This window comes from Entelurus aequoreus, linkage group LG10 (genome assembly GCF_033978785.1).
Source record: "Entelurus aequoreus isolate RoL-2023_Sb linkage group LG10, RoL_Eaeq_v1.1, whole genome shotgun sequence".
NCBI classification, from domain to species: domain Eukaryota; kingdom Metazoa; phylum Chordata; class Actinopteri; order Syngnathiformes; family Syngnathidae; genus Entelurus; species Entelurus aequoreus.
This window is the reverse complement of record NC_084740.1, coordinates 12,902,683-12,926,689: the sequence shown is the minus strand read 5'-3', so window position 1 is coordinate 12,926,689 and position 24,007 is coordinate 12,902,683. Positions and strand designations below refer to the sequence as shown.

Here is a 24,007-nt window from a genome sequence, read left to right as displayed (position 1 = left end):
TTTAATCTGTCCTTTTTCGCCCATCCATCAATCCATTTTCTACCGCTTGTTATTGGGTCTCCTAGCCGCTCAAGCAAATCATATTGTCTAAAAATGCATTTTCCCAGCGGTAACGGGACGTCATCACGCTTGCGCCACAAAGGCGGCAAGTGCGCGATCTTTCAGTCAATTAGTGCACGAGGGGGAAAAAATGGCGAAATCGTTGGGGAAACATAAATTAGACTCCGAGTGTAGAGTTTTTAAACATCAGTGAACATATGACTTTTGTTCAGTTTAAGGAAAAGACAGTTTAGATTGTATTTATATATATATATATATATATATATATATATATATATATATATATATATATATATATATATATATATATATATATATATATATATATATATATATATATAGCGTGGCCCCTGGTCAATTTTTTTTAACCCAATACAGCCCCTGGGTCAAAAAGTTTGGGGACCAGAAGAGAGCGTTATATAATGCTTAAAACACATTAGAAAATTAGCGCCCTACTATCTGCGTAAATGTTTAAGCGGATTACTTGGCTGTAAGATGTCAGGTTCAAACACTGATGACATCTATTAAACAAAACAAGAAGCAAGGAATTAAACAGAGACAGAATTAAATTTGGCTCAATTGAGGAGAAACGTCTGGGCTGTACTCTTGCACAGTCTCCCCACGCTCCTGACGAAAGTTTGTACGCCTCCTCTTTTATTTGGACATTCCCTGATTACATGGCAACATCTGTTTCTAACGGACGGGGGTCATAAACATCCATCGCCTTTGATTACAAACAGTTCAAAGAAAAGGTCGGTTCATATTTGCTTATTTTCTGTCTGATAAGATCATTCTTCTCACTAAGCAGATTTTATGTTTGAGTGTTTTACTTGTTTTAAGTGTTTTGGTCCTAAATGATCTCAGTAAGATATTACAGCATGTTGCTGAGATTTTATGACCTATATTGAGTAAAACGTGCTTGAAACTAGAATATCAACTGTCTTAATGCTGTGTCATCAACACTCACAAGTATAAAACTACTTTTTTAAAGTAATAATTTCTTATTTCAAGCATGAAAAAAAAAAATCATGACTTTGACACAATTGTGTCTCATAATTAAAACAGATGACAGCCAAATGGACTTTGCTGTTTTATTTTCAATGAAACAATAGAAACACGTACTCATAAAGTAGTACAGTTGGCACAGTACAGTAAACTGACAGTTAATATTTAAACATTTAACATGTGACATTTCTAACAATTTTGAACAGAAATAGTTCATGGACATTCAGATAAATTCTTCAAAATTACAATCAAAAAAAATTTGTCCGGGGGCCGGACTGTATATATGCGCACTAATTGCCTGAAAGAGCACGCACTTGGCACGATGATGTCACGTTATCGATGGAAAAATGCATTTTTAGACCATATGATTTGCCTAGGAGACCCCGAGAGTAACAAGTGGTTGCCTTGTTGCCTTTCCATTAAGAACAATAAATTTGTTTTTAGTATAAGTTTGCTGGTTTCAATAAATGTAATGCCAAGCGCATATCATTTAGTCAAGATAATGGCACTAGCATTTACTTAATTTAAGAATATTTTTCAACATATTGAGCAAAAAGGTCTCTTTTTTTTTTTTATACCAAGAAAAGTGCGCTTGTTATTAGTGAGAATATACTTATTGTAAGGTATTTTGGGGTTCATTGAAGTTAGCTACTTTTACTTGTTTTGGAAAGTCTTGACAAGCCAAATTGTCTTGTTCTATTGGCAGATAATTTTGCTTAGTTCAAATAAAATACCCCTCATTTTTGTATTTTTTCCCCTTGTTTTTGAACACTGACTTTCTGCAGTGTAAACCAAGGTACCACAATGCTTTCAAATAAAAGCAACCAATTTTAAGACATTATTTCTGGCTAACAGGAGCTAACTTTTAATACAATTTCCTAGGATGACTCTTATTCTTGTTTAATAATCCATGACATTCATTACTTGACCTTGGGTTTTTTTTTCTAATGGCAGTGCACTTTAGCACCAGGTTGGTGACTCAGTCGTTTATCAATAGCAACAACAACAACAACAACAACAACAACAACAACAACCAGCAAAATGGGGGTCCAACCAGCAGGAGGAACGACACCTGCCCTGAGAATGCGACCATCGAGTGTGATGGCGTCAGGGACTGCGAGATGGGCTCTGACGAAATGGACTGTGGTGAGTGATCAACCATACGGACAATGACTGTAATCCCTGCAGGCTCCAGATGAGAGTGCCCTACTGCTGGTTTTTACGACTATGACTAATCGCGTACTATTATTAAGTCAATACAAATCGTATTTCTTTGTCTTCCCCAGTGATGTTTGCGAGTGTCAACCGTCTGCAGGTAAGGACCGCCGAAGATGGCCGCTTTCTTCCAGTCTGCTTCAGTGGCTGGAACCAAAACAATGCCGACCAGACTTGTGCCCAGCTTGGCTTTAGGAGGTAAAGAATCAGCACTCTTGACGTATGTGATTCTCGTCCTGCTTTCTGAGCTACATCTTTTCTACCTGTTTTTAGCTCCTTCATTAGCAAAAATATCACATCCCAGGACTCCCTTGGTTTGATGGTGACCAACAGATCGTCTGAAAACATTCAGGGCACGGTAGAAGTCAGGTAAACAACCCATCATCATTATCTAGCCGCCACTTGCTTCTGTATTACAGTCGTCCCTCGATTGGTTTATTACCGGTATTAATAAATCAAATATTTTCATAGTTAGGGCATTAAAAACACGTTTTCTAAATACGTTTATTTACTTAATTAGAGCCCTTTATACATGAAATAACACCCACATAGTCACCTTTAAACTCATTTCACCCAATATCGTAGCATTGAGTGTTTTCTTCTGTAGATTACAGTTCCCGGAACATCCTCCAAGTGTGCACCGGCCCGGCCACTAGACCTCAGCCACGTCGTGAAAATACTTTGTCCCATCCTGGGTGATTCAAGTTAGAACTGGGCTTTGATGTCCTGAAACCGTGGGTGTGTGTTATTCTGTCAAATGTTGGTAAACTTGACCAGGCCCGGCCCTAACCAATCTGGCGCCCTAGGCAAGATTTTAGGTGGCGCCCCCCCACATCGGTAGTGAAGTGTATATACTCACAAGAAACCGAATAGCTTTTACTTAAAGAAAGCAAATTAACAATCAGAATAGTTAAAAAGATAAAAAAAACTATGGATAAATAAATGAATACAAAAAATAAAAAATGAATATATGAAATACAATATTTTTTACAAACATAAACACAAAATAGAACGTGTCAACAAGTTGCATAAAATAAATTAAAAATACAATATAAATAAGGCACTGCACAAAACAAGATATCAAACCAGTATGACTTTAACAACTATATTACCAAAAAAGGGGATCCAACAGAGTTCTCTATTTGTGCTTTTTAATATTGCATTAACTAGAATGACTTACAAATTACTGTGCACCAGGGAGTACTGTAATTACCTAACGGTACATTATTATTTTCCATAACAATTTAGCCCCCTCCACAATATTAACCCGAAGTTAAAACAGAACTAGCTATTTATTGATTAGGAATTGCCGAATCATATAACATTAGCTTAATGCTAAAGGTTACTATCACATTCTGTAACAGACAAATAATTTAATGTAGGCTAACGTTACCTACCTGCTACCTCTGTCTTTTTCTCGTTTCTCCTCCTCTTCTTTTATCTTTTTTCTCCCCTGGGCACCTGACAGTTTTGGCCGTTTTGACATCTTGTGTTGATTTTTTGATGTGGTGACGTCCAAAAAGAGTCATGATACGGGAAGGGAGGGGGCGCACCGTGCGGGGGGAGGGGGGAGGTGTAATGTTGTAACAAATAATATTTCTATTAAATAGGCTTTACTTTGCATTTTAATTAACGTGGGATTATTTTATGTATTTAGAAATAATAGTACCAACTTTTTTATTTTTTTCCTCCAACATTTGTGGCACTGGCGTGGCGCCCCCTGATGGACGGCGCCCTTAGCATTTGCCTATACAGCCTATGCCACGGGCCGGCCCTGAACTTGACAGTCGCAGCTACGGCCATTGGTCGTGTTGTTAGCATTCTGTGTCGTTAGATTTGCATGTGTGCGTTGTCGTTCCACATCGCTCACGCCAAAGGCTCGGCCATTTTGATGTGGGGCCGTGTAATTGCTGTGGAAGATGAAGTGGTTAAATCTCCACTGAGCATTCAGCTGCGTATAGATAGCAGTCTTGTTAGCACAAATCACGTCCTGGAGATGCGTTATTGACGAGGCAGGATTTGAAGATGAAGTGCATCAAGGAGTTGTTCTGCCAAAGGTTGGTCAGCTTGATAGTCGCTTTGAAGATAGCATCAAGATTAGCCGCCGTGTTGCTGCGAGCTATGTGCACTCTTAGCCCGTAATTACGCTTGGGGAATATCTCTACGGATCACCACAACATAATAATAGAAAATGAGACAAATACTGCACTGTAATACATATGAGCAATAACTCATAATTTAGGCCCCGACTATGTTGAATATGCTTTTTAAAATCGGCGATGTAGCGAAGCCGCAATATTTGAAGTACGATATACAAACCCCAATACCAGTGAAGTTGGCACGTTGTGTAAGTCGTAAATAAAAACAGAATACATTGATTTGCAAATCCTTTTCAACCTATATTCAATTAGATAGACTGCAAAGACAAGATACTTAATGTTAAAACTCGAAAACGTTGTTATTTTTTGCAAATATTAGCTCATTTGGAATTTGATGCCTGCGACTTGTTTCAAAAAAGCTGGCACAAGTGGCAAAAAAGACTGAGAAAGTTGAGGAATGCTCATCAAACACTTATTTGGAACATCCCACAGTTGAACAGGCTAATTGGGAACAGGTGGGTGCCATGATTGGGTATAAAAGCAGCTTCCATGAAATGCTCAGTCATTCACTAACAAGGATGGGGCAAGGGTCACCACTTTGTGAACACATGTGTGAGAAAATTGTCCAACAGTTTAAGAACAACATTTCTCAACCAGCTATTGCAAGGAATTTTGAGATTTCACCATCTACGGTCCGTAATATCATCAAAAGGTTCAGAAAATCTGGAGAAATCACTGCAAGTAAGTGATGATATTACGGACCTTGGATCCCTCAGGTGGTACTGCATCAAAAAGCGACATCAGTGTGTAAAGGATATCACCACATGGGCTCAGGAACACTTCAGAAAACCACTGTCAGTAACTACAGTTCGCAACTACATCTGTAAGTGCAAGTTAAAACTCTCCTATGCAAAGCGAAAGCCATTTATCAACAACACCCAGAAACGCTGCCGGCTTCGCTGGGCCCTAGCTCATCTAAGATGGACTGATGCAAAGTGGAAAAGTGTTCTGTGGTCTGACGAGTCCACATTTCAAATTTGTTTTTGGAAACTGTGGACGTCGTGTCCTCCGGACCAAAGAGGAAAAGAACTATCCGGACTGTTATAGGTGCAAAGTTGAAAAGCCAGCATCTGTGATGGTATGGGGGTGTATTAGTGCCCAAGACATGGGTAACTTACACATCTGTGAAGGCACAATTAATGCTGAAAGGTACATACAGGTTTTGGAGCAACATATGTTGCCATCCAAGCAACGTTATCATGGACGCCCCTGCTTATTTCAGCAAGACAATACCAAGCCACGTGTTTCAACAGCGTGCCGTCATGGTAAAAGAGTGTGGGTACTAGACTGGCCTGCCTGTAGTCCAGACCTGTCTCCCGTTGAAACTGTGTGGCGCATTATGAAGCCTAAAATACCACAACAGAGACCCCCGGACTGTTGAACAACTTAAGCTGTACATCAAGCAAGAATGGGAAATAATTCCACCTGAAAAGCTTCAAAAATGTGTCTTCTCAGTTCCCAAACGTTTACTGAGTGTTGTTAAAAGGAAAGGTCATGTAACACAGTGGTATAAATGCCCCGGTGCCAACTTTTGCTGATATTAAATTCTAAGTTAATGATTTTTTAGAAAAAAAAAATTAGTTTCTCGGTTCGAACATTAAATATCTTGTCTTTGCAGTCTATTCAATTGAATATAAGTTGAAAAGGATTTTCAAATCATTGTATTCTGTTTTTATTTACGAATTACACAAGGTGCCAACTTCACTGGTTTTGGGTTGTGTGACAAGGGACAACCGTAAATACAGTATCAAGGCCCAAGCTGATGAGCGTGTGCTTAAAACGGTGTATGTTAGTATGTACTTCTCATTTGTCTCACATATGTGTCTTATTTTGACAGTTCCTCCTGTCCAGACCAAAACATTGTCTCCCTGCAGTGTGTAGGTAAGAAGGCACCATCTGCCCCACCGTCATGCACACCTGAACGCCTAAATAAGATTTTTTTCTAATTCATAACACTAAACCAGCTAAACCACCCTGGGCCTTATACGACGAAAAAATCGAAGGATGCAGGGGAAAAAGCTAAAAAATACAAAAACAAAGCTTTTTTTAAACTGATTTGGAAATTGAGCACACGCCTGCGTTAGGCAGAACCATGAGGTGCTCACAGTTGTTTTTGGGAGTCATTATCTCAAACTGTCATCCATCCTGAATCAACCCCTCCTCTCTGACACAAACCTGATGCACTTCTTTAATATCTATATTTAACCAAGTACACTATATTGCCAAAAGTATTTGGCCACCCATCCAAATGATGAGAATCAGGTGTCCTAATTACTTGGCCCGGTGTATAAAATCAAGCACTTAGGCGTGGAGACTGTTTCTACAAACATTTGTGAAAGAATGGGTCGCTCTCAGTGATTTCCAGCGTGGAATTGTCATAGGATGCCACCTGTGCGACAAATCCAGTCGTGAAATTTCCTTGCTTCAGTTGCTACAGAGCTCCAAACTTTATGTGACCTTCCAATTAGCCCACGTACAGTACGCAGAGAACTTCATGGAATGGGTTTCCATGGCCGAGCAGCTGCATCTAAGCCATACATCACCAAGTCCAATGCAAAGCGTGGGATGCAGTGGTGTAAAGCACGTCGCCACTGGACTCTAGAGTAGTGGAGACGCCTTCTCTGGAGTGATGAATCACGCTTTTCCATCTGGCAATCTGATGGACGAGTCTGGGTTTGGAGGTCGCCAGGAGAACGGTACAATTCGGACTGCATTGTGCCCAGTGTGAAATTTGGTGGAGGAGAAATTATGGTGTAGGGTTGGTTTTTTAGGAGTTGGGCTTGGTTCCTTAGTTCCAGTGAAAGGAACTTTGAATGCTCCAGAATACCAAAACATTTTGGACAATTCCATGGGATGGCACTTCAAGTTCATATGTGAGTAAAGGCATGTGGCCAAATACTTTTGGCTATATAGTGTATGTCCACATAGAAAGTGTCACACACAAAGGAATATACAGTATTGCTAGACCTGTGGTTATGCTAGCTATTAGCATTTGAGCATTTTACGTATGTCAAATTGTTTAAACCAGGGGTGTCAAACTAATTTTAGATCGGGGGCCACATGGAGAAAAATCTACTCCCAAGTGGGCCGGACTGGTAAAATCACGGCACGATAACTTAAAAATAAAAACAACTTCCGATTGTTTTCTTTGTTTCAAAATAGAACAAGCACATTCTGAAAATGTACAAATCATAATGTCGTTGTTTTTTTACACTTACATGTTGCGGTTTATACTATTCTACTTTTATTTGTCGTTATTTATACTTTCTGAATACATTATGTGATAATGTTCATCAGTCAACTCATTGGTGTTAAGTTTCAATCTATCAAGATAAAAAAAAAATATAAAAATCAAATTACAGTATGTTATTTATGTAGTTTGATCATTTTCCTCGACTTATGTACTAACATCACGTGTTTTTTGTTTTTTTTTACATATGTGCATAAGCTACATAGATACAAAGAATTACTATTGCGACACCCAGTGGACATATTTAGAACAGCAGTTTCCTTCATTCAAAAATTTCAGCTAATTTTTATACTTGGCAAACTAATCCTGCCGGCCCCTTTAAAACCTGTTCCTGGCCTTATGTTTGACACACCTGGTTTAAACTGACATGGCTTAGTGTAAGAACACTATATAAATGCTTTGGCACTTCCTGTACTTAATGTTGTCTAGCTAGGTCAGGGGGGTTAAACGTACGGCAGGTTTAATCAGGCCCGCAAGATGAGTTTGCGAAGTATTAAAAAATGAGCTGCAATTTTTAAAAATCATTAAACTGCTGTTCTAAATGTGTCCACTGGATGTCGCAATAGCAATTCAAAGTGTAACTCCCGTCACACATCACACTGTTTAGGATGATGTGTCAGCTGACTTTAAAGCGCCCTCTGGATTGGCTGAAAGATACTCCAATCAGCGCAGGTGAGAGCGATCAGCTGCTTCCGTTGTGGCTAGTGGCAGACTAACAGTAGTGTGTTTAAACATAGACATCTTATAAGTAGACGCAGCATTGGCTGCTGTGACGTGAGAAATTCGGCCGCCGTCTTGAAGTGGTGATGAGGAGCTGTGCGGTTGACAGGTCGAAATAGGAATCGGGGGATTACTTTTCACAAGTAAGATGTAACATTAATGTACTATTGGTTGTATTTCGTGAAAAGAATATTACCATAGAGTTGAAAAGCAGCAAAGATCTTCAAAAGTACTGAAATCGTAGCCGCTAGCAAACAAGAGTATGACCATAATAGAATTGCTTGTCCCTTTTGGGGTCCAAACGCTAATAAACACTAAATATTTACTGCACTAAATATTTGTATTATTTTACCACAGTCTCACATTAATTTTAATAGGGTTGTGTACAAAACTGGACATTTTTAAAATTGTATTTAATGTACTTAATCTTAAATTTAAAAAATGAGGCATTTTGATATCCATATAGGAACTTTCCTGTTATACTTCCAAAAAGTCCAGTTTGAATGCGCTATATACTACTACTACTACTAATAAAACATGCCAGAGCATACTCAACAACAACTAGGGTGATGATAATGTGTAGAATAAATGCTGGTATCACCTTTCACAGACTGTGGCCGGCAGCAGTCCACATCTCGCATCGTCGGAGGCAGCGTTGCACAGAGGGGTCAGTGGCCTTGGCAGTTATCTCTGCACTTTAGGGGCTCCCATGTGTGCGGAGGGGTCCTGATTGCGCCCGATTTCGTGCTGACTGCCGCCCACTGCTTCCCAGGGTGAGTGTTTTATCACAAGATGAAGCTTCATTTTGCGTTCCACTAAAAAAGGCAAAAGATGAAAGACTATAAAAATGTTTATCCACCATTCAGGACTGTCCCTTCAATGCAATCGCCGCGGTTTTGGCAAGTGTACGGAGGCACCGTGTCTCTGGATGATCTACCTCAGCCCTTCCTGGTTGAGAGTATCATACTGAATGAAAACTACGACAACAGGACCAATGATCAGGATGTTGCTCTGCTCAAGCTGACAGCTCCAGTTGATTTTGATGGTTGGTCAAACTTGCACTATAATCACTTACGTTAATGCTGAGTGACACAAATGTGTGTTTATATTGTGTACACACTCAGGACTTGATTTAGTAAAGGTTTGCATGTACTAAAACACGTGCAAACTTGATAGCACAGGCAAAGCTGATCGACTAAACCAGGGGTCAGCAACCCAAAATGTTGAAAGAGCCATATTGGACCAAAAATACAAAAACAAATATGTCTGGAGCCGCAAACAATTAAAAGCCATATTACATACAGCTAGTGTGTAAGAGGACTTAAAGGAAACTAAATGAGCTCAAATATAGCTACAAATGAGGCATAATGATGCAATATGTATGTACAGCTAGCCTAAATAGCATGTTAGCATCGATTAGCTTGCATTAATGCAATGACCAAATATGTCTGATTAGCACTCCACACAAGTCGACATCAACAAAACTCACCTTTGTGCATTCACGCACAACGTTAAAAGTTTGGCGGACAAAAGGAGACAAAAAAAGAAGTAACATAAAACACGCCCGGAGAAAGTTATACATGTAAACCAGGGGTCGGCAACCCAAAATGTTGAAAGAGCCATATTGGACCAAAAATACAAAAACAAATCTGTCTGGAGCCGCAAACAATTAAAAGCCATATTACATACAGATAGTGTGTAATGAGATATAAATTGAATTAAGAGGACTTAAAGGAAACTAAATGAGCTCAAATATAGCTACAAATGAGGCATAATGATGCAATATGTATGTACGGCTAGCCTAAATAGCATGTTAGCATCGATTAGCTTGTATTAATGCAATGACCAAATATGTCTGATTAGCACTACACACAAGTCAACATCGACAAAACTCACCTTTGTGCATTCACGCACAACGTTAAAAGTTTGGCGGACAAAATGAGACAAAAAAAGAAGTAACATAAAACACGCCCGGAGAAAGTTAAACATGTAAACAAACCACGGTGAGTTCAAGGACCGCCAAAATTAGTAGGACAAAACGGCGCTCGCCAAATACTCGAATCAGTGGAGCATGTTTAATACAAACACTGTGCTTTATAACAATTAGGGAGGTTTGTGTCATGTTTGTCCTCCTACAGAAACCATATTAAAACAAAAATTTTTTTTTTTTTCCATGTCATCTTTTTCCATTTTTCATACATTTTTGAAAAAGCTTCAGAGAGCCACCAGGGCGGCGCTAAAGAGCCGCATGCGGCTCTAGAGCCGCGGGTTGCCGACCCCTGGACTAAACGTTTGCAAAGTGGACTGCGTCTGTTAAGTGAGCAGAATAAAGCACTCCGTTTTGTGTCTCTGGCTTCATTAATATGCAAAATGTATGCTGATCATCAAAACACCCACAAAACTGGGAGTAGAAGATGCACATATAATTATTTAGCACAAGCTATGTGATTTATCAACACTCATCACCGATTTGCGCGCACTATTTTGCGTTTTATCTAGCTCGCGTAAGAAGGACGTGCAAAGTGACAGTTCCAAAATCCACACACGGTTGCATGATTAGTGCTTGCGCTGCACAGACAGATGATGGGCAGACGAGAATCCTCCATCCTCCGTGGGTCTGTCAACATTTTGGACGGTCAAAAAAATGGACATATTGTCTATCCCAGTGTTTTTCAACCACGTTAGTGTACCGTGAGATATTGTCTGGTGTGCCGTGGGAGATGATGTAATTTCACCTAATTGGGTTAAAAATATTTTTTTGCAAACCAGTAATTGTAATCCGCGAATGTGCTGTTGTTGAGTCTGTGCTGTCTAGAGATCAGCGGAGTAACCGTGTAATACTCTTCCATATCAGTAGGTGGCAGCAGTTAGCTAATTGCTTTGTAGACGTCGGGAACATGGTTTGTCGTGATCACAATATGCGGGAGGCAGTGTGCAGGTAAAAAGGTATCTAACACTTAAACCAAAAATAAATAAAAGGCGAGTACAGATAAGAAAAGGCATTGAAGCTTAGGGATGGCTATGCAAAACGAAACTAAAACTGAACTGGCTGCAAAGTAAAGAAAAACAGAATGCTGGACGACAGCAAAGACTTACAGCGTGTGGAGCAGACGGCGTCCACAAAGTACATCCGTACATGACATGGCAATCAACAATGTCCACACAAAGAAGGATAGCGTCCGCAACTTAAATAGTCTTGATTGCGAGAAAAAAGCAGGTGCGAGGAATAGCATTCAAGGAAGACATGAAACTGCTACAGGAAAATACCCACAAATGAGGAAAAGCCACCAAAATAGGAGCGTAAGACAATAACTAAAACACGACACACAGGAAAACACCCAAAAACTCCAAATAAGTCACGGCGTGATGTGACAGGTCGTGACAGTACACCTACTTTGAGACAAGGGCTATATTGCCAATATGCATGGTTGGTTATGGTTTGAATTCGTATCCAACAATTGCGAGAACGACTTTTTATCATCAATATCGGCTACTGAGTTTCATTTTTTTATGTTTTCTACTGGTGGTGTGTCTAAGAAGTTTTTCAATGAAAAAAACGTGCCTTGGCTCAAAAAAGGTTGTAAAACACTGTGCTAGAGCAGTGGTTCTCAAATGGGGGTACGCGTACCCCTGGGGGTACTTGAAGGTATGCCAAGGGGTACGTGAGATTTTTTAAAAATGTCTGTCAAAAAGAACTGTGAAAAGAAATGCAACATTACAATATTCAGTGTTGACAGCTAGATTTTTTTGTGGACATATTCCATAAATATTGATGTTAAAGATGTCTTTTTTTGTGAAGAAATGTTTAGAATTAAGTTCATGAATCCAGATGGATCTCTATTACAATCCCCAAAGAGGGCACTTTAAGTTGATGATTACTTCTATGTGTAGAAATCTTTATTTAGAATTGAATCACTTGGTTATTTTTCAACAGGTTTTTAGTTATTTTTATATCTTTTTTTCCCAAATAGTTCAAGAAAGACCACAACAAATGAGCAATATTTTGCACTGTTATACAATTTAATAAATCAGAAACTGATGACATAGTGCTGTATTTTACTTCTTTATCTCTTTTTTTCAACCAAAAATGCTTTGCTCTGATTAGGGGGTACTTGAATTAAAAAAAATGTTCACAGGGGGTACATCACTGAAAAAAGGTTGAGAACCACTGTGCTAGAGGATTTAAGGGGCTGATTAAAACAAATTCAATTCATGCGTTTTGGTGTCCTTTACCTTTTTAGTATTGTTTGAATGACATGTGGGGGTTTTTCACATAGAGTAGCACCCAACTCTCAACAGCAACATTTCTGGCTTTTTAAATGACAGCCAACCAAATTGCAAGAAACCGCTGTAGCTGCGTTAGTAATTTTGTGACATTACCTAAAAAAAAAAAAAAAAAAGCCACTGAAATACAAAGTTTTTATGACAAAATGTGTATTTTTTTGTTCCATGTATTTCCTGCTGCGAAAGCATCTCTCATATGGAGCTCCTCTTTTTTTCTGTTCCTTTCAGATGATGTTCACTCAGCATGTCTGCCAGTTAGAGAACAGCCATTTCCTCACGGTACCACGTGTTGGACCTCAGGCTTTGGCACCACCCAGGCGGGATCAGGTAAACCTGCCGGAGGACGTTTATTTTTTTTCCCTAGTTTGATGATAGCGTCCACAAACAGAAGGCAGTCAAGACTGGGAAACCGATGATGTAAACCTGTCCATCCAGTTAGTGCCAGGTGTAACATATTGAGATAAAATCCCCATATTTGTCTTTTGCCTTATTTTTCTTACGTACAGGTGTTATCTCGACTGATCTGATGGAGGTGACAGCGGACATCATCGGCACAGACGTCTGCAACAGCCGTCAGGTGTACGCCGGAGCTGTGACTGCCAACATGATCTGTGCTGGACACCTGGATGGAGGACGAGATTCCTGTCAGGTGTGTAGCCGGTGACCACGCTCATTCAAACTCATCTGAAGACAAAATGTGTTCCTTTTTAAAATGTTATGTTTATTCTCGTTTCTCCAGGGAGACAGTGGTGGGCCTTTGGTGTGTCAGACTGATGACCTGTGGTACCTGGTAGGCATCACCAGCTGGGGGGCTGGCTGTGCTCAGAGAAACAGGCCGGGTGTTTACACCAGAGTCAGCAATGTTCTTCCTTGGATCTACACCAACATGCAGGTAAAACATGATTTTTGGATAAAATGTTTTTAAATAGTTGTTCATATTACAATATTTACCGTAATCTCTGGCCAATAAAGCGCACCAGTATATAATCTGCACCCACTAAATTTTAGAAGAAAAAAAATATGGTTCCGTTTATTACACTGCAAAAAGTCAGTGTTCAAAAACAAGAAATATAAAATACAAAAATGAGGGGTATTTTATTTGAACTAAGCAAAATTTGGCTTGTCAAGATTTTCCAAAACAAGAAAAATTAGCTAACCTCAATGAACCCAAAATACCTTAAAATAAGTATATTCTCACTAGTAACAACTGTACTACTATATGAGTACGTATTTTCTCTTGTTTCATTGAAAATAAAACAGCAAAGTCTGTCATCTGTTTTAATATGAGACACAATTGTGTCAAAGTCATGATTTTTTTTTTTTACATGCTTGAAAAAAGAAATTATTAATTTAAAAAAGTAGTTTTATACATGTGAGAAGAGATGTTCGATAATATCGGCCGATAGATGCTTTAAAATGTAATATCGGAAATTATCGGTATCGGTTTTTTTTATCTGTATCATTTTTTATTTTATTTTTTATTAAATCAACATAAAAAACACAAGATACACTTAAAATTAGTGCACCAACCCAAAAAACCTCCCTCCCCCATTTACACTCATTCACACTCATTCACATAAAAGGGTTGTTTCTTTCTGTTATAAGTATTCTGGTTCCTACATTATATATCAATATATATCAATATAGTCTGCAAGGGATACAGTCCGTAAGCACACATGATTGTGCGTGCTGCTGGTCCACTAATAGTACTAACCTTTAACAGTTAATTTTACTTATTTTCATTAATTACTAGTTTCTATGTAACTGTTTTTATATTGTTTTACTTTATTTTTTATTCAATAAAATGTTTTTAATTAATGTATCTTATTATTATTTTTTTTTAAAAGGACCTTATCTTCACCACACCTGGTTGTCCAAATTAGGCATAATAATGTGTTAATTCTACGACTGTATATATCGGTATCGGTGGATATCGGTATCGGTAATTAAGAGTTGGACAATATCGGAATATCGGATATCGGAAAAAGCCATTATCGGACATCCCTACTTGTGAGTGTTGATGACACAGCTTTGCAACAGTTGATGTGCTAGTTTCAAGCATGTTTTACTCAATATAGGTCATAAAATCTCAGCTACAAGCTGTAATATCTTACTGAGATAATTTAGGACCAAAACCCTTAAAACAAGTAAAACACTCAATAACATAAAATCTGCTTAGTGAGAAGAATTATCTTATCGGACAGAAAATAAGCAAATATCACCCTTATTTGAGATATTTAATCTTACTTAGATTTCAGTTTTTGCAGTGTAGCTGCACATGTTGTGAAATTAGATATTTACTAAGAAACATTGTATAAATGTTTATTTACATACCTTAATTATTTTCAAACAGTGCCTGTAACGCGGCAGTAAAACGGCTGATCAAACAAAACAGAAAACTCAGTCATGGACCCACTGGCTGCGGAAGCTAGCTCTCCAATCAGCTAAACAATCAATAACGTCTCAGTGAGGTTTTGGTCAATTTACTGAGGAATTTGTAAAACTGAAACAATACAAAAAGAATGCCATTGTAAGCGAATAATTCTAAGATAGACACTTGTAAACCTTGAGCATATTAGCTAATGCTAATGACGCTAGCTTGATTACATTACGATAGCACATACAAATATGCATGAAGAAGAATAAGAATAAGCATGTGACTGTTTAGTAAGTATGAATTGTTTTAGTTATATTGTAAAACTTGCAAACGTTGCTTAGTGATGAATGATGAAACCATACTAGTAAAAAAACGCTATGGACAACTAATATACGGAACAGCACTTATACTTCTGGTTCAAGTCACATAACAGAAAGAGATACAGTAGACTTTCAATCCACAGCACCTGCAGTGAGCAAAATTGTCCAAAAGATGGCGCCATAGCACAAATAATAACACACCTTTTCAGTGCCTGTGTCGTCGTTGCTACTGTGTAAGTTTGTTGTATACAAAACATTATGGCCGTTAGCAAGAAAAATCCATAGATCAGCCGCACCTTTGTACAAGCCACATGGTTAAAAAAAAAAAGTAGAGGCTTATAGTCCGGAAAATATGGTATATGATATATTTCCAATACATAATTGTTTAGTGTTTATTGATATTCTGTCTCATTTTTCATTTTATTTATTGACTGACAACCGATAGGTTGATGAAAAAATAACACTACAAAATAGGAGATCAAATACCTGCGGTATATTGTAAAAAAATAAAGAAATTATTAAAAATAGAGTAAAAAGGCACAATAAAAAAGATTAACAGGGGTTTAATTTTTTCATAACATTTTTATGAAATTGAAAATATCAAAATGTCCCCCTGCATTTTTTTTTTTTTTTTTCCACCATGCGGCCTTTAAATAAGTACAGGAATACTTTGTGTTTTGAAGTTAACAGTTTCACTCTATCACATATGTTTTAATCATTTTCTAAAGCAAAGTATTTTGGGCCTTAATTAAGCATTTTTAAGCATCAAAATGGCTTAATGAACAAAAATATCAACAGTACAGTAGTATTGGCCACTAAGTTAAGTTAAAGTTAAAGTACCAATGATTGTGTGGTGAAATTTGTCCTCTGCATTTGACCCATCCCCTTGTTCTCACCCCCTGGGAGGTGAGGGGAGCAGTGGGGAGCAGTGGGCAGCAGCGGTGCCGCGCCCGGGAATCATTTTTGGTGATTTAACCCCCAATTCCAACCCTTGATGCTGAGTGTGAGACCAAAGCAATCAGAGCTCGCTGTTCAGTATCATGGCCAGCCTCAGGCAGCATTACTGCAGTCATCATAAGACTATGTATGATGTTGAAGGGGGCAGGAAAATATAAGATTTTTCTTCATCCTGCTCCTTCTCAGGCATTGGTGGGGGTGTCCAAAGTGCGGCCGGGGGCCATTTGCGGCCCGCAGCTAATTGTTTACCGGCCCGTCACACATTCTGCAAAAATTGCAAAATTGATAATATTGCAAAAATTTAAAAAAACATTTAAAAAAAAGTGGAATGAGGTGAAATCTAACAAGAAAAAGTTGCAATGTTGACACAAAGCTGCCATGCAGGCTGTTTTTTTTTTTCTTTTGTCTTTGTTTATTGTTCTTTTTTTTTGCCATTGTTAAAAAAAAAAAAGACTAAAAATCTATGTTATAATGAATTATTACTTAAAAAATATCACTTTAAAATGTTTTATGTGGAAAAAATATTGCATATACTGTGTGGTTGCCATATAAAAACATCAACGTTTTATTTGACAAAAGAGCATAAAACAAACAAAATAATAGTTCAAACGTAGAATCGACAGATATATCTGAAGTTGATCTCGTAATTTAAGTGTTAAAAGTAAAAAAAAAACTAATAAAAATGTATCACTTTATGAGTGGGGGACGTTTTGGATCCCAAATATATTTAGTAGGATTTTATTTAACTTTTCACTGTGATTACTCAAAAATATTAAAGAATTAAAATCAATGGTGTCCTGCATTATTGATCTTTTAAGGCTCTAATACTAAATACTGCATATTTCAGTTTTACTATAAAAAACAAAGTTGTCTTTGACAGAAAAGGCATAAAATGTTTTGTTTTTTTTAACTTTATATCAACCTGAAGTTGATTTTACTTTAATTTTTAATTTAATTTAATTTAATTTAATTTAATTTAATTTAATTTAATTTAATTTAATTTAATTTTAATTTTAATTTTAATTTTAATTTTAATTTTAATTTTAATTTTAATTTAATTTAATTTAATTTAATTTTTAATTTTTTTTACTTTAATTTTACTTTAATTTACTGTAAGCGTTAAATAAAAAATAATAATAATTTGACTTATTTTTAACATTTTAATGACTGAGACCCTTTATGGTCCCCGGTAGCCCTAAAGGTTAAAAAAAAAAAAAAAATCCATATATTTTGTTAAGGTTTGAAAATGAAAAATATCAAAATGGCCCCCGCATGCTTCAATTTTTCCGTGTGCGGCCCTCAGTGGAAAAAGTTTGGCCACCCCTGATTTAAGATGATTGGACATTCACTCGCACTTGCACGAGCTAAAACGAGGCGATACAAAAATGTTCACTATTGATTATTGTGAAATGTTCATGTAAATGATTGTTGCATCCTGATCTCTGACAGCATGAAAGGCCTTAATGTCACTTCTTGCTGCCGGCTGGCTGTCTGGTTTCCCCTCGTCTGCATTGAACTCTGCACTGTGAAGCTGTCTTCCAACAAAGATGGATGGACCAATGAGGGGGCGCTCCAGACAAGAAAAGACAGATGGATTAAAGGTTGCCTAATGTTGGAGACGGAGGGGATGAGGCCAGATGTACAAGTAGTACAAGTTCCAAATGTCATGTTTACAGCTGTGTGTTGGTGCACTAATTCCTTACTCAGATATCACTAATCAAATGTTTGAGATGCCAAACTGCAACAGTGGAACCTCTATAGTGGAACTAGGAATTTCATCACATCTATTTAGATTTTTCTTTGGCTTTTTGTGGCTTCTTTTTTTAAATTTTCAACACGTATTCCAAAAAAAAGAAGTGAAGACGACTCTTGTCAAGGCAGCGTGACTCTGTCTTCACAAAAAATGAGGTGTGGTGCATCTGTGATGTAAATCACCTTCGCAGTACACCGTTTGTCATTGAAATTGAAGCTGTTTTTTTTTATTAATTATACATGTTACAGGGGTTAACTTATTTTTACACTTGCACAGAAATGAATACTAAACAATGAGATGTGTGAGTTGTCCCTGCAAAGTAAATCACCTTTATTATAAGTAGAGATGTCCGATAATGGCTTTTTTGTCGATATCCGATATTCCGATATTGTCCAACTCTTTCTTACAGATTCCGATATCAACCGATACCGATAAATACAGTCGTGGAATTAACACATTATTATGCCTAATTTTGTTGTGATGCCCCGCTGGATGCATTAAACAATGTAACAAGGTTTTCCAAAATAAATCAACTCAAGTTATGGAAAAAAATGCCAACATGGTACTGCCCTATTTATTATTGAAGTCACAAAGTGCTTTTTTTTTTTTTAACATGCCTCAAAACAGCAGCTTGGAATTTGGGACATGCTCTCCCTGAGAGAGCATGAGGAGGTTGAGGTGGGCGGGGTTGGGGAGGGGGTGGGGTTGAGGTGGGACGTAGCGGGGGGTGTATATTGTAGCGTCCCGGAAGAGTTAGTGCTGCAAGGGGTTCTGGGTATTTGTTCTGTTGTGTTTATGTTGTGTTACGGTGCAGATGTTCTCCTGAAATGTGTTTGTCATTCTTGTTTGGTGTGGGTTCACAGTGTGGCGCATATTTGTAACAGTGTTAAAGTTGTTTATACGGCTACCCTCAGTGTGACCTGTATGGCTGTTGACCAAGTATGAATTGCATTCACTTGTTGTGTGTGAAAAGCCGTAGGTATTATGTGATTGGACCGGCACGCAAAGGCAGTGCCTTTAAGGGTAATGTCGCTCTGTACTTCTCCCTACGTCCGTGTACTACTCCGTACAGCGGTGTTTTAAAAAGTTATAGATTTTACTTTTTGAAACCGATACCGATAATTTCCGAACCGATCCTGATAATTTCCGATATTACGTTTTAATGCATTTATCGGCTGATAATATCGGCAGCCTGATATTATCGGACATCTCTAGCTAAAACATTTGATTTGTGTCATGCATCTGTGAAGACATCTTTACAATACACCTGTGTCATTTAAGTTAAGGCAGTCTTATTCCTTCAACATTTTCCAGGGGTTCGTTTCTTTTTACATTTTTACCGTTTGTTATTACAGTTAAAGCGTGGTTACAGGGGTTAACTTCTTTTCTCTTACATTTAAAATTAAAATTGCTCTCTGACACACCTCATTGATACTGTGCCTTCATCGTTAATCACTGAAGTTAAGCATGAGTGTTAATGTTTTGAATATTATTGATCATAATTCTTTATATATAATATACTTAGCGATGCTTTACAGAATCAACTTTTCAAGACATGGATTTTAAAATGTTGCCTGCTAATCTAACGCTTGTGTGATGGCTACAGCTTGACCCTGGAACAGACCATTTGTTACTGTTTCCTAAGGCATGGGTGTCAAACGTAAGGTCCGAGGGCCGGATCAGGCCCGCGAACAGGTTTTAACCGGCCCCCCGGGATGAGTTTGCTTAGTATAAAAACTAACCTGAAATTTTTGAATTAAGGAAAAAGCTGTTCTAAATGTGTCCACTAGATGTCGCAATAGCAATTATTTGTATCTTTGTAGATGATGCTACATATGTACAAAATAAACCACATAATGTTAGTGCATCAGTCGAGGAAAATTAACAAACTACATACATAACATACTGTAATTTGATTTTGATATAATTTTTTTTATCTTGATAGATTGACAATGAACACCAATGTGTGTAGTGTTTTAGTTCTTGTCTTGCGCTCCTATTTTGTCTGCTTTTTCTGTTTAGTTGGTATTTTGTGTGGACATTGTTGATAGTCATGTTATGTACGGATGTACATTGTGGACGCCGTCTTTGCTCCACACGCTGTAAGTTTTTGCTGTCGTCCAGCATCGGGTTTGGGATCTTTCTGTGTGGAGTTTGCATGTTCTCCCCGTGACTGCGTGGGTTCCCTCCGGGTACTCCGGCTTCCTCCCACCTCCAAAAAACATGCACCTGGGGATAGGTTGATTGGCAACAATAAATTGGCCCTAGTGTGTGAATGTGAGTGTGAATGTTGTCTGTCTATCTGTGTTGGCCCTGCGATGAGGTGGCGACTTGTCCAGGGTGTACCCCGCCTTCCGCCCAAATGCAGCTGGGATAGACTCCAGCACCCCCTGCGACCCCAAAAGGGACAAGCGGTAGAAAATGAATGGAGTTGACTGATTATCACATCATTTATTCAGAAAATATAAAAAAACGACAAATAAAGATACAATACTATTAACCGCAACATGTAAGTGTGAAAAAAACAACAACCCAACAACATTATGATTTGTACATTTTCAGAATGTGCTTGTTCTATTTTTAAACAAAGAAAACAATCTGAAGTTGTCTTTATTTTTAAGTTATTGTGCCGTGATTTTACCAGTCCGGCCCACTTGGGAGTAGATTTTTCTCCTTGTGGCCCCCGATTTTAAAATGTCCTAAGGGGAAATCCACTATAGATGTTCCACTGCAATAAATACACATTCATAGAGATGCGGACACATATCTGACTTAAAACTATAAAGGGCACTTTATTATATGTGTCGAGCATTACTAATTATGATATGCACATTGTGATTTTTCCAAATATATATATAAATCAAATGTCATATTTGTGAACAAATTTTTCAGTGTGATTAAATGTCCAAATATGAATAAATGCTTTAAAAAAAAAAAAGAAGCTTTGTCTTGCCTGGCTGACCTCAGGACCGAGAGAGAGGGAGAGAGAGAGGGAAGGAGGGGTGAGTGAGAATACAAAACAGTCATTCCAGAAGATCATATTGTTGTCCATGCCATCTCTCTTCTTCTCCTCCTCCTCCAGGGTCAACCAGCGTGCTCTTATTGACCGATGAGAACATTTCTTGACGGCAGCTGAGTGATTTCAGTGGGTGGATTATCAATTTGCTGACTTGTTGGGAGAAAAGAGGTAAGTTGGCAAACATCATCATGTCATTTGCATCACATTGCAATTATGCATTTTTTCAATATTTGCATAGTTAAATGTTCACACCCCTCCTATTTTTTTTGTATTTCTTTATTTTTTTTGGTGTGCTGCACAATGAGGGTGTGCCTCCTTGGAGCACGCAAAAAAAAAAAGCCACCATTCTTGTCGCATACATGTTTCAAAAATAGCGTTTGAATGCAAAAAAAAAATATATATATATATATATATATACATGCAAATGTTGTGTTGGGTGGATGATGGACGCCCCCCACGCATCGCGTCGTCCACAGGTTGAATGACGGATGGGATGTTGCAACATAATAAACGCATGACGTGATTCCCGTGACGGAAGAATGCAGCTTTTTGATGTTGGTGCGTGTCTTTTTGTTTATTTGTTGCAACTCCAAATCAAATGTGGTCACGTTCGCATAAGAAACACGCCCACTCGCCCTGCATGGTCCTCCTTTGTGAGCGAGTCCTCAATGACCTTACAGGCGCTGCGATGGATGAACATATAGGAGCCACACAGACGTGGTTGCCATGGTAATAGAACACCATCGTGATTTTAGCCCCCCGTGTGTATAGGAGTCCCGGATTTTTGTCGGCGTAAATGCCAGGGAACCCTGTGACGTCATGGCATTTGCTTTGTAGATTCCGGACACTAAAGACACAGCGAGTCTATATGTTGAGGTTGCCGTTAAATGACGTCAGAGGGCGTGGTCTGGCGAAATTGGGGAACCTAAGCATCATTTTATTTTGAGCACATCACCAAAAAAAAAATCACACTTTTTCATTTAGTATTACAGTAATATCTCAGTATTTTATTATTTTTTTTAATTGATCATTTATAATGATCTGTTTCTCAGCCAGTTGCAATACACTTTCCCACCACTTGTGGCAGTAGTGACAATATCAAACAAACATAAGAAGTCAGAGGTTTTTCAAGAGCAAAAATTATGACTAAAGTGGAAAAGATGCATTTTCATTTGCACTTTATTTTTTTGACAGTTTAGTCAGGAAACATATATATTATTTTTATTTATCATTAATTTAGTTAGAATTAATATTAGCTTTGCGTAATTTTAAGTAAATGTATTGTTCATCAGTTTTTCTTTTGCAGTTTATTTGATTAGTATTTATTATTAGTATTTATCAGCTTTGATAATAATCTTTGTAATCAACACATGCTTTCATATCATTTGACAAGGTTGTAAACTGTAAGTAGGTTAGATATAATTACCGAAGACGAATAAAATCAAGCGTCGGATTCCTTGGTGAGTGTCAATATTTGAATGGGTCCCTGTGTAGTGTAGTCCCTGTGTAGTTACAAAAATGGGCTCCCAATGTCCAAAAGGTTATGAACACCTGTATTAACATACATGTCATATTATTTGTTAATTTTTGTTGAGAATTTGTAGTTATTCTGCGGTGTGGATGCCTCAAAGGTGGCGTTTTTCTTCAAACCTCATTGCCATGTTATGTCATGCATGCATTTGTTTTATTTTATTTTGAAAATGTTTTCTATTTATTTATTTATTTATTTGTAATATATATATATATATATATATATATATATATATATATATATATATATATATATATATATATATATATATATATATATATATATATATATATATATATATATATATATATATATATATATATATATATATATATATATTAGTGCTGTGAATCTTTGGGTGTCCCACGATTCGATTCAATATCGATTCTTGGGGTCACGATTCGATTCAAAATCGATTTTTTTTTTCAATTCAACACGATTCTCAATTCAAAAATTATTTTTTCCCAATTCAGAAGGATTCTCTATTCATTCAATACATAGGATTTCAGCAGGATCTACCCCAGTCTGCTGACATGCAAGCAGAGTAGTAGGTTTTTGTAAAAAGCTTTTATAATTGTAAAGGACAATGTTTTATCAACTGATTGCAATAACGTAAATTTGTTTTAACTATTAAATGAACCAAAAATATGTCTTATTTTATCTTTGTGAAAATATTGGACACAGTGTGTGTTGTCAAGCTTATGAGATGGGATGCAAGTGTAAGCCACTGTGACACTATTGTTCTTTTATTTTTATTTTTTGTAAATGTTTAATGATAATGTCAATGAGGGATTTTTAATCACTGCTATGTTGAAATTGTAACTAATATTGATACTATCGTGTTTGTGTCTCCTCTCAATTGCTCTGTTTATTGCAGTGTTGCTGGGTCGGGTTTGCTTTTGGAATTGGATTGCATTGCTATGGTATTGCTGTGTATTGTTTTGTTGGATTGACTAATAAAAAAAATTAAAAATAAAACAATTAAATACAAATAAAAATTAAAAAAAGAATCGATTCTGAATCGCACAACGTGAGAATCGCGATTCGAATTCGAATCGATTTTTTCCCACACCCCTAATATATATACAGTGAATGTATATGTACTGTACATATACAGTATGTGTATATGTATGTTTGTACAGTGAATGTGCGTGCGAAAAATAGTCATTTGTCTACGCAGTTGTCTAATAGTTAGTTTATTTTGTAGAAACCTCTAAATGTCTGCAGGTGTTCAAGCAAAATTACATAAGTTCCAGTTTGCGCTTGCTGCACAGCCATAAGACCACGCCGAAGTGCATTTTATTTGACATGTATGTTATTAATTTAGTAATTTGTATCCTGTTAGGACAGTGTATTC

The 24,007-nt window shown here is 37.4% G+C and overlaps 3 protein-coding genes across 4 annotated transcripts in view; 2 read left to right on the top strand and 1 right to left on the bottom strand.

Annotated features, from left to right (window-relative positions):
- Positions 1-10,453, bottom strand: part of il10ra (interleukin 10 receptor, alpha) — a 48,295-nt gene extending 37,842 nt beyond the window's left edge. The window contains exons 1-2 of one of the 2 annotated variants that reach the window (XM_062060158.1): positions 10,306-10,453; positions 9,011-9,224 (exon numbers count right to left, since the gene is read on the bottom strand). In XM_062060158.1, coding sequence (XP_061916142.1) covers positions 9,011-9,050 — 40 coding nt within the window. In that variant the 5' untranslated portion in view covers positions 9,051-9,224; positions 10,306-10,453. Of the gene's footprint in view, positions 1-9,010; positions 9,225-9,898; positions 10,108-10,305 lie in introns of those variants that run through there. The other variant, XM_062060157.1, reaches the window with a different exon arrangement.
- Positions 1-18,773, top strand: part of tmprss13a (transmembrane serine protease 13a) — a 40,130-nt gene extending 21,357 nt beyond the window's left edge. The window contains exons 4-13 of the mRNA XM_062060160.1: positions 2,020-2,211; positions 2,352-2,478; positions 2,554-2,649; positions 6,277-6,320; positions 9,020-9,182; positions 9,276-9,454; positions 12,922-13,020; positions 13,200-13,342; positions 13,433-13,585; positions 17,797-18,773. Of these exons, the coding sequence (XP_061916144.1) occupies positions 2,020-2,211; positions 2,352-2,478; positions 2,554-2,649; positions 6,277-6,320; positions 9,020-9,182; positions 9,276-9,454; positions 12,922-13,020; positions 13,200-13,342; positions 13,433-13,585; positions 17,797-17,811 (1,211 nt within the window). The 3' untranslated portion in view covers positions 17,812-18,773. The remainder of the gene's footprint in view (positions 1-2,019; positions 2,212-2,351; positions 2,479-2,553; positions 2,650-6,276; positions 6,321-9,019; positions 9,183-9,275; positions 9,455-12,921; positions 13,021-13,199; positions 13,343-13,432; positions 13,586-17,796) is intronic.
- A 2,341-nt stretch (positions 18,774-21,114) lies between these two features.
- Positions 21,115-24,007, top strand: part of fxyd6 (FXYD domain containing ion transport regulator 6) — a 41,303-nt gene continuing 38,410 nt past the window's right edge. Inside the window, exon 1 of the mRNA XM_062060151.1 lies at positions 21,115-21,287. The gene's annotated coding sequence lies outside the window, so the exon portion shown is untranslated. The remainder of the gene's footprint in view (positions 21,288-24,007) is intronic.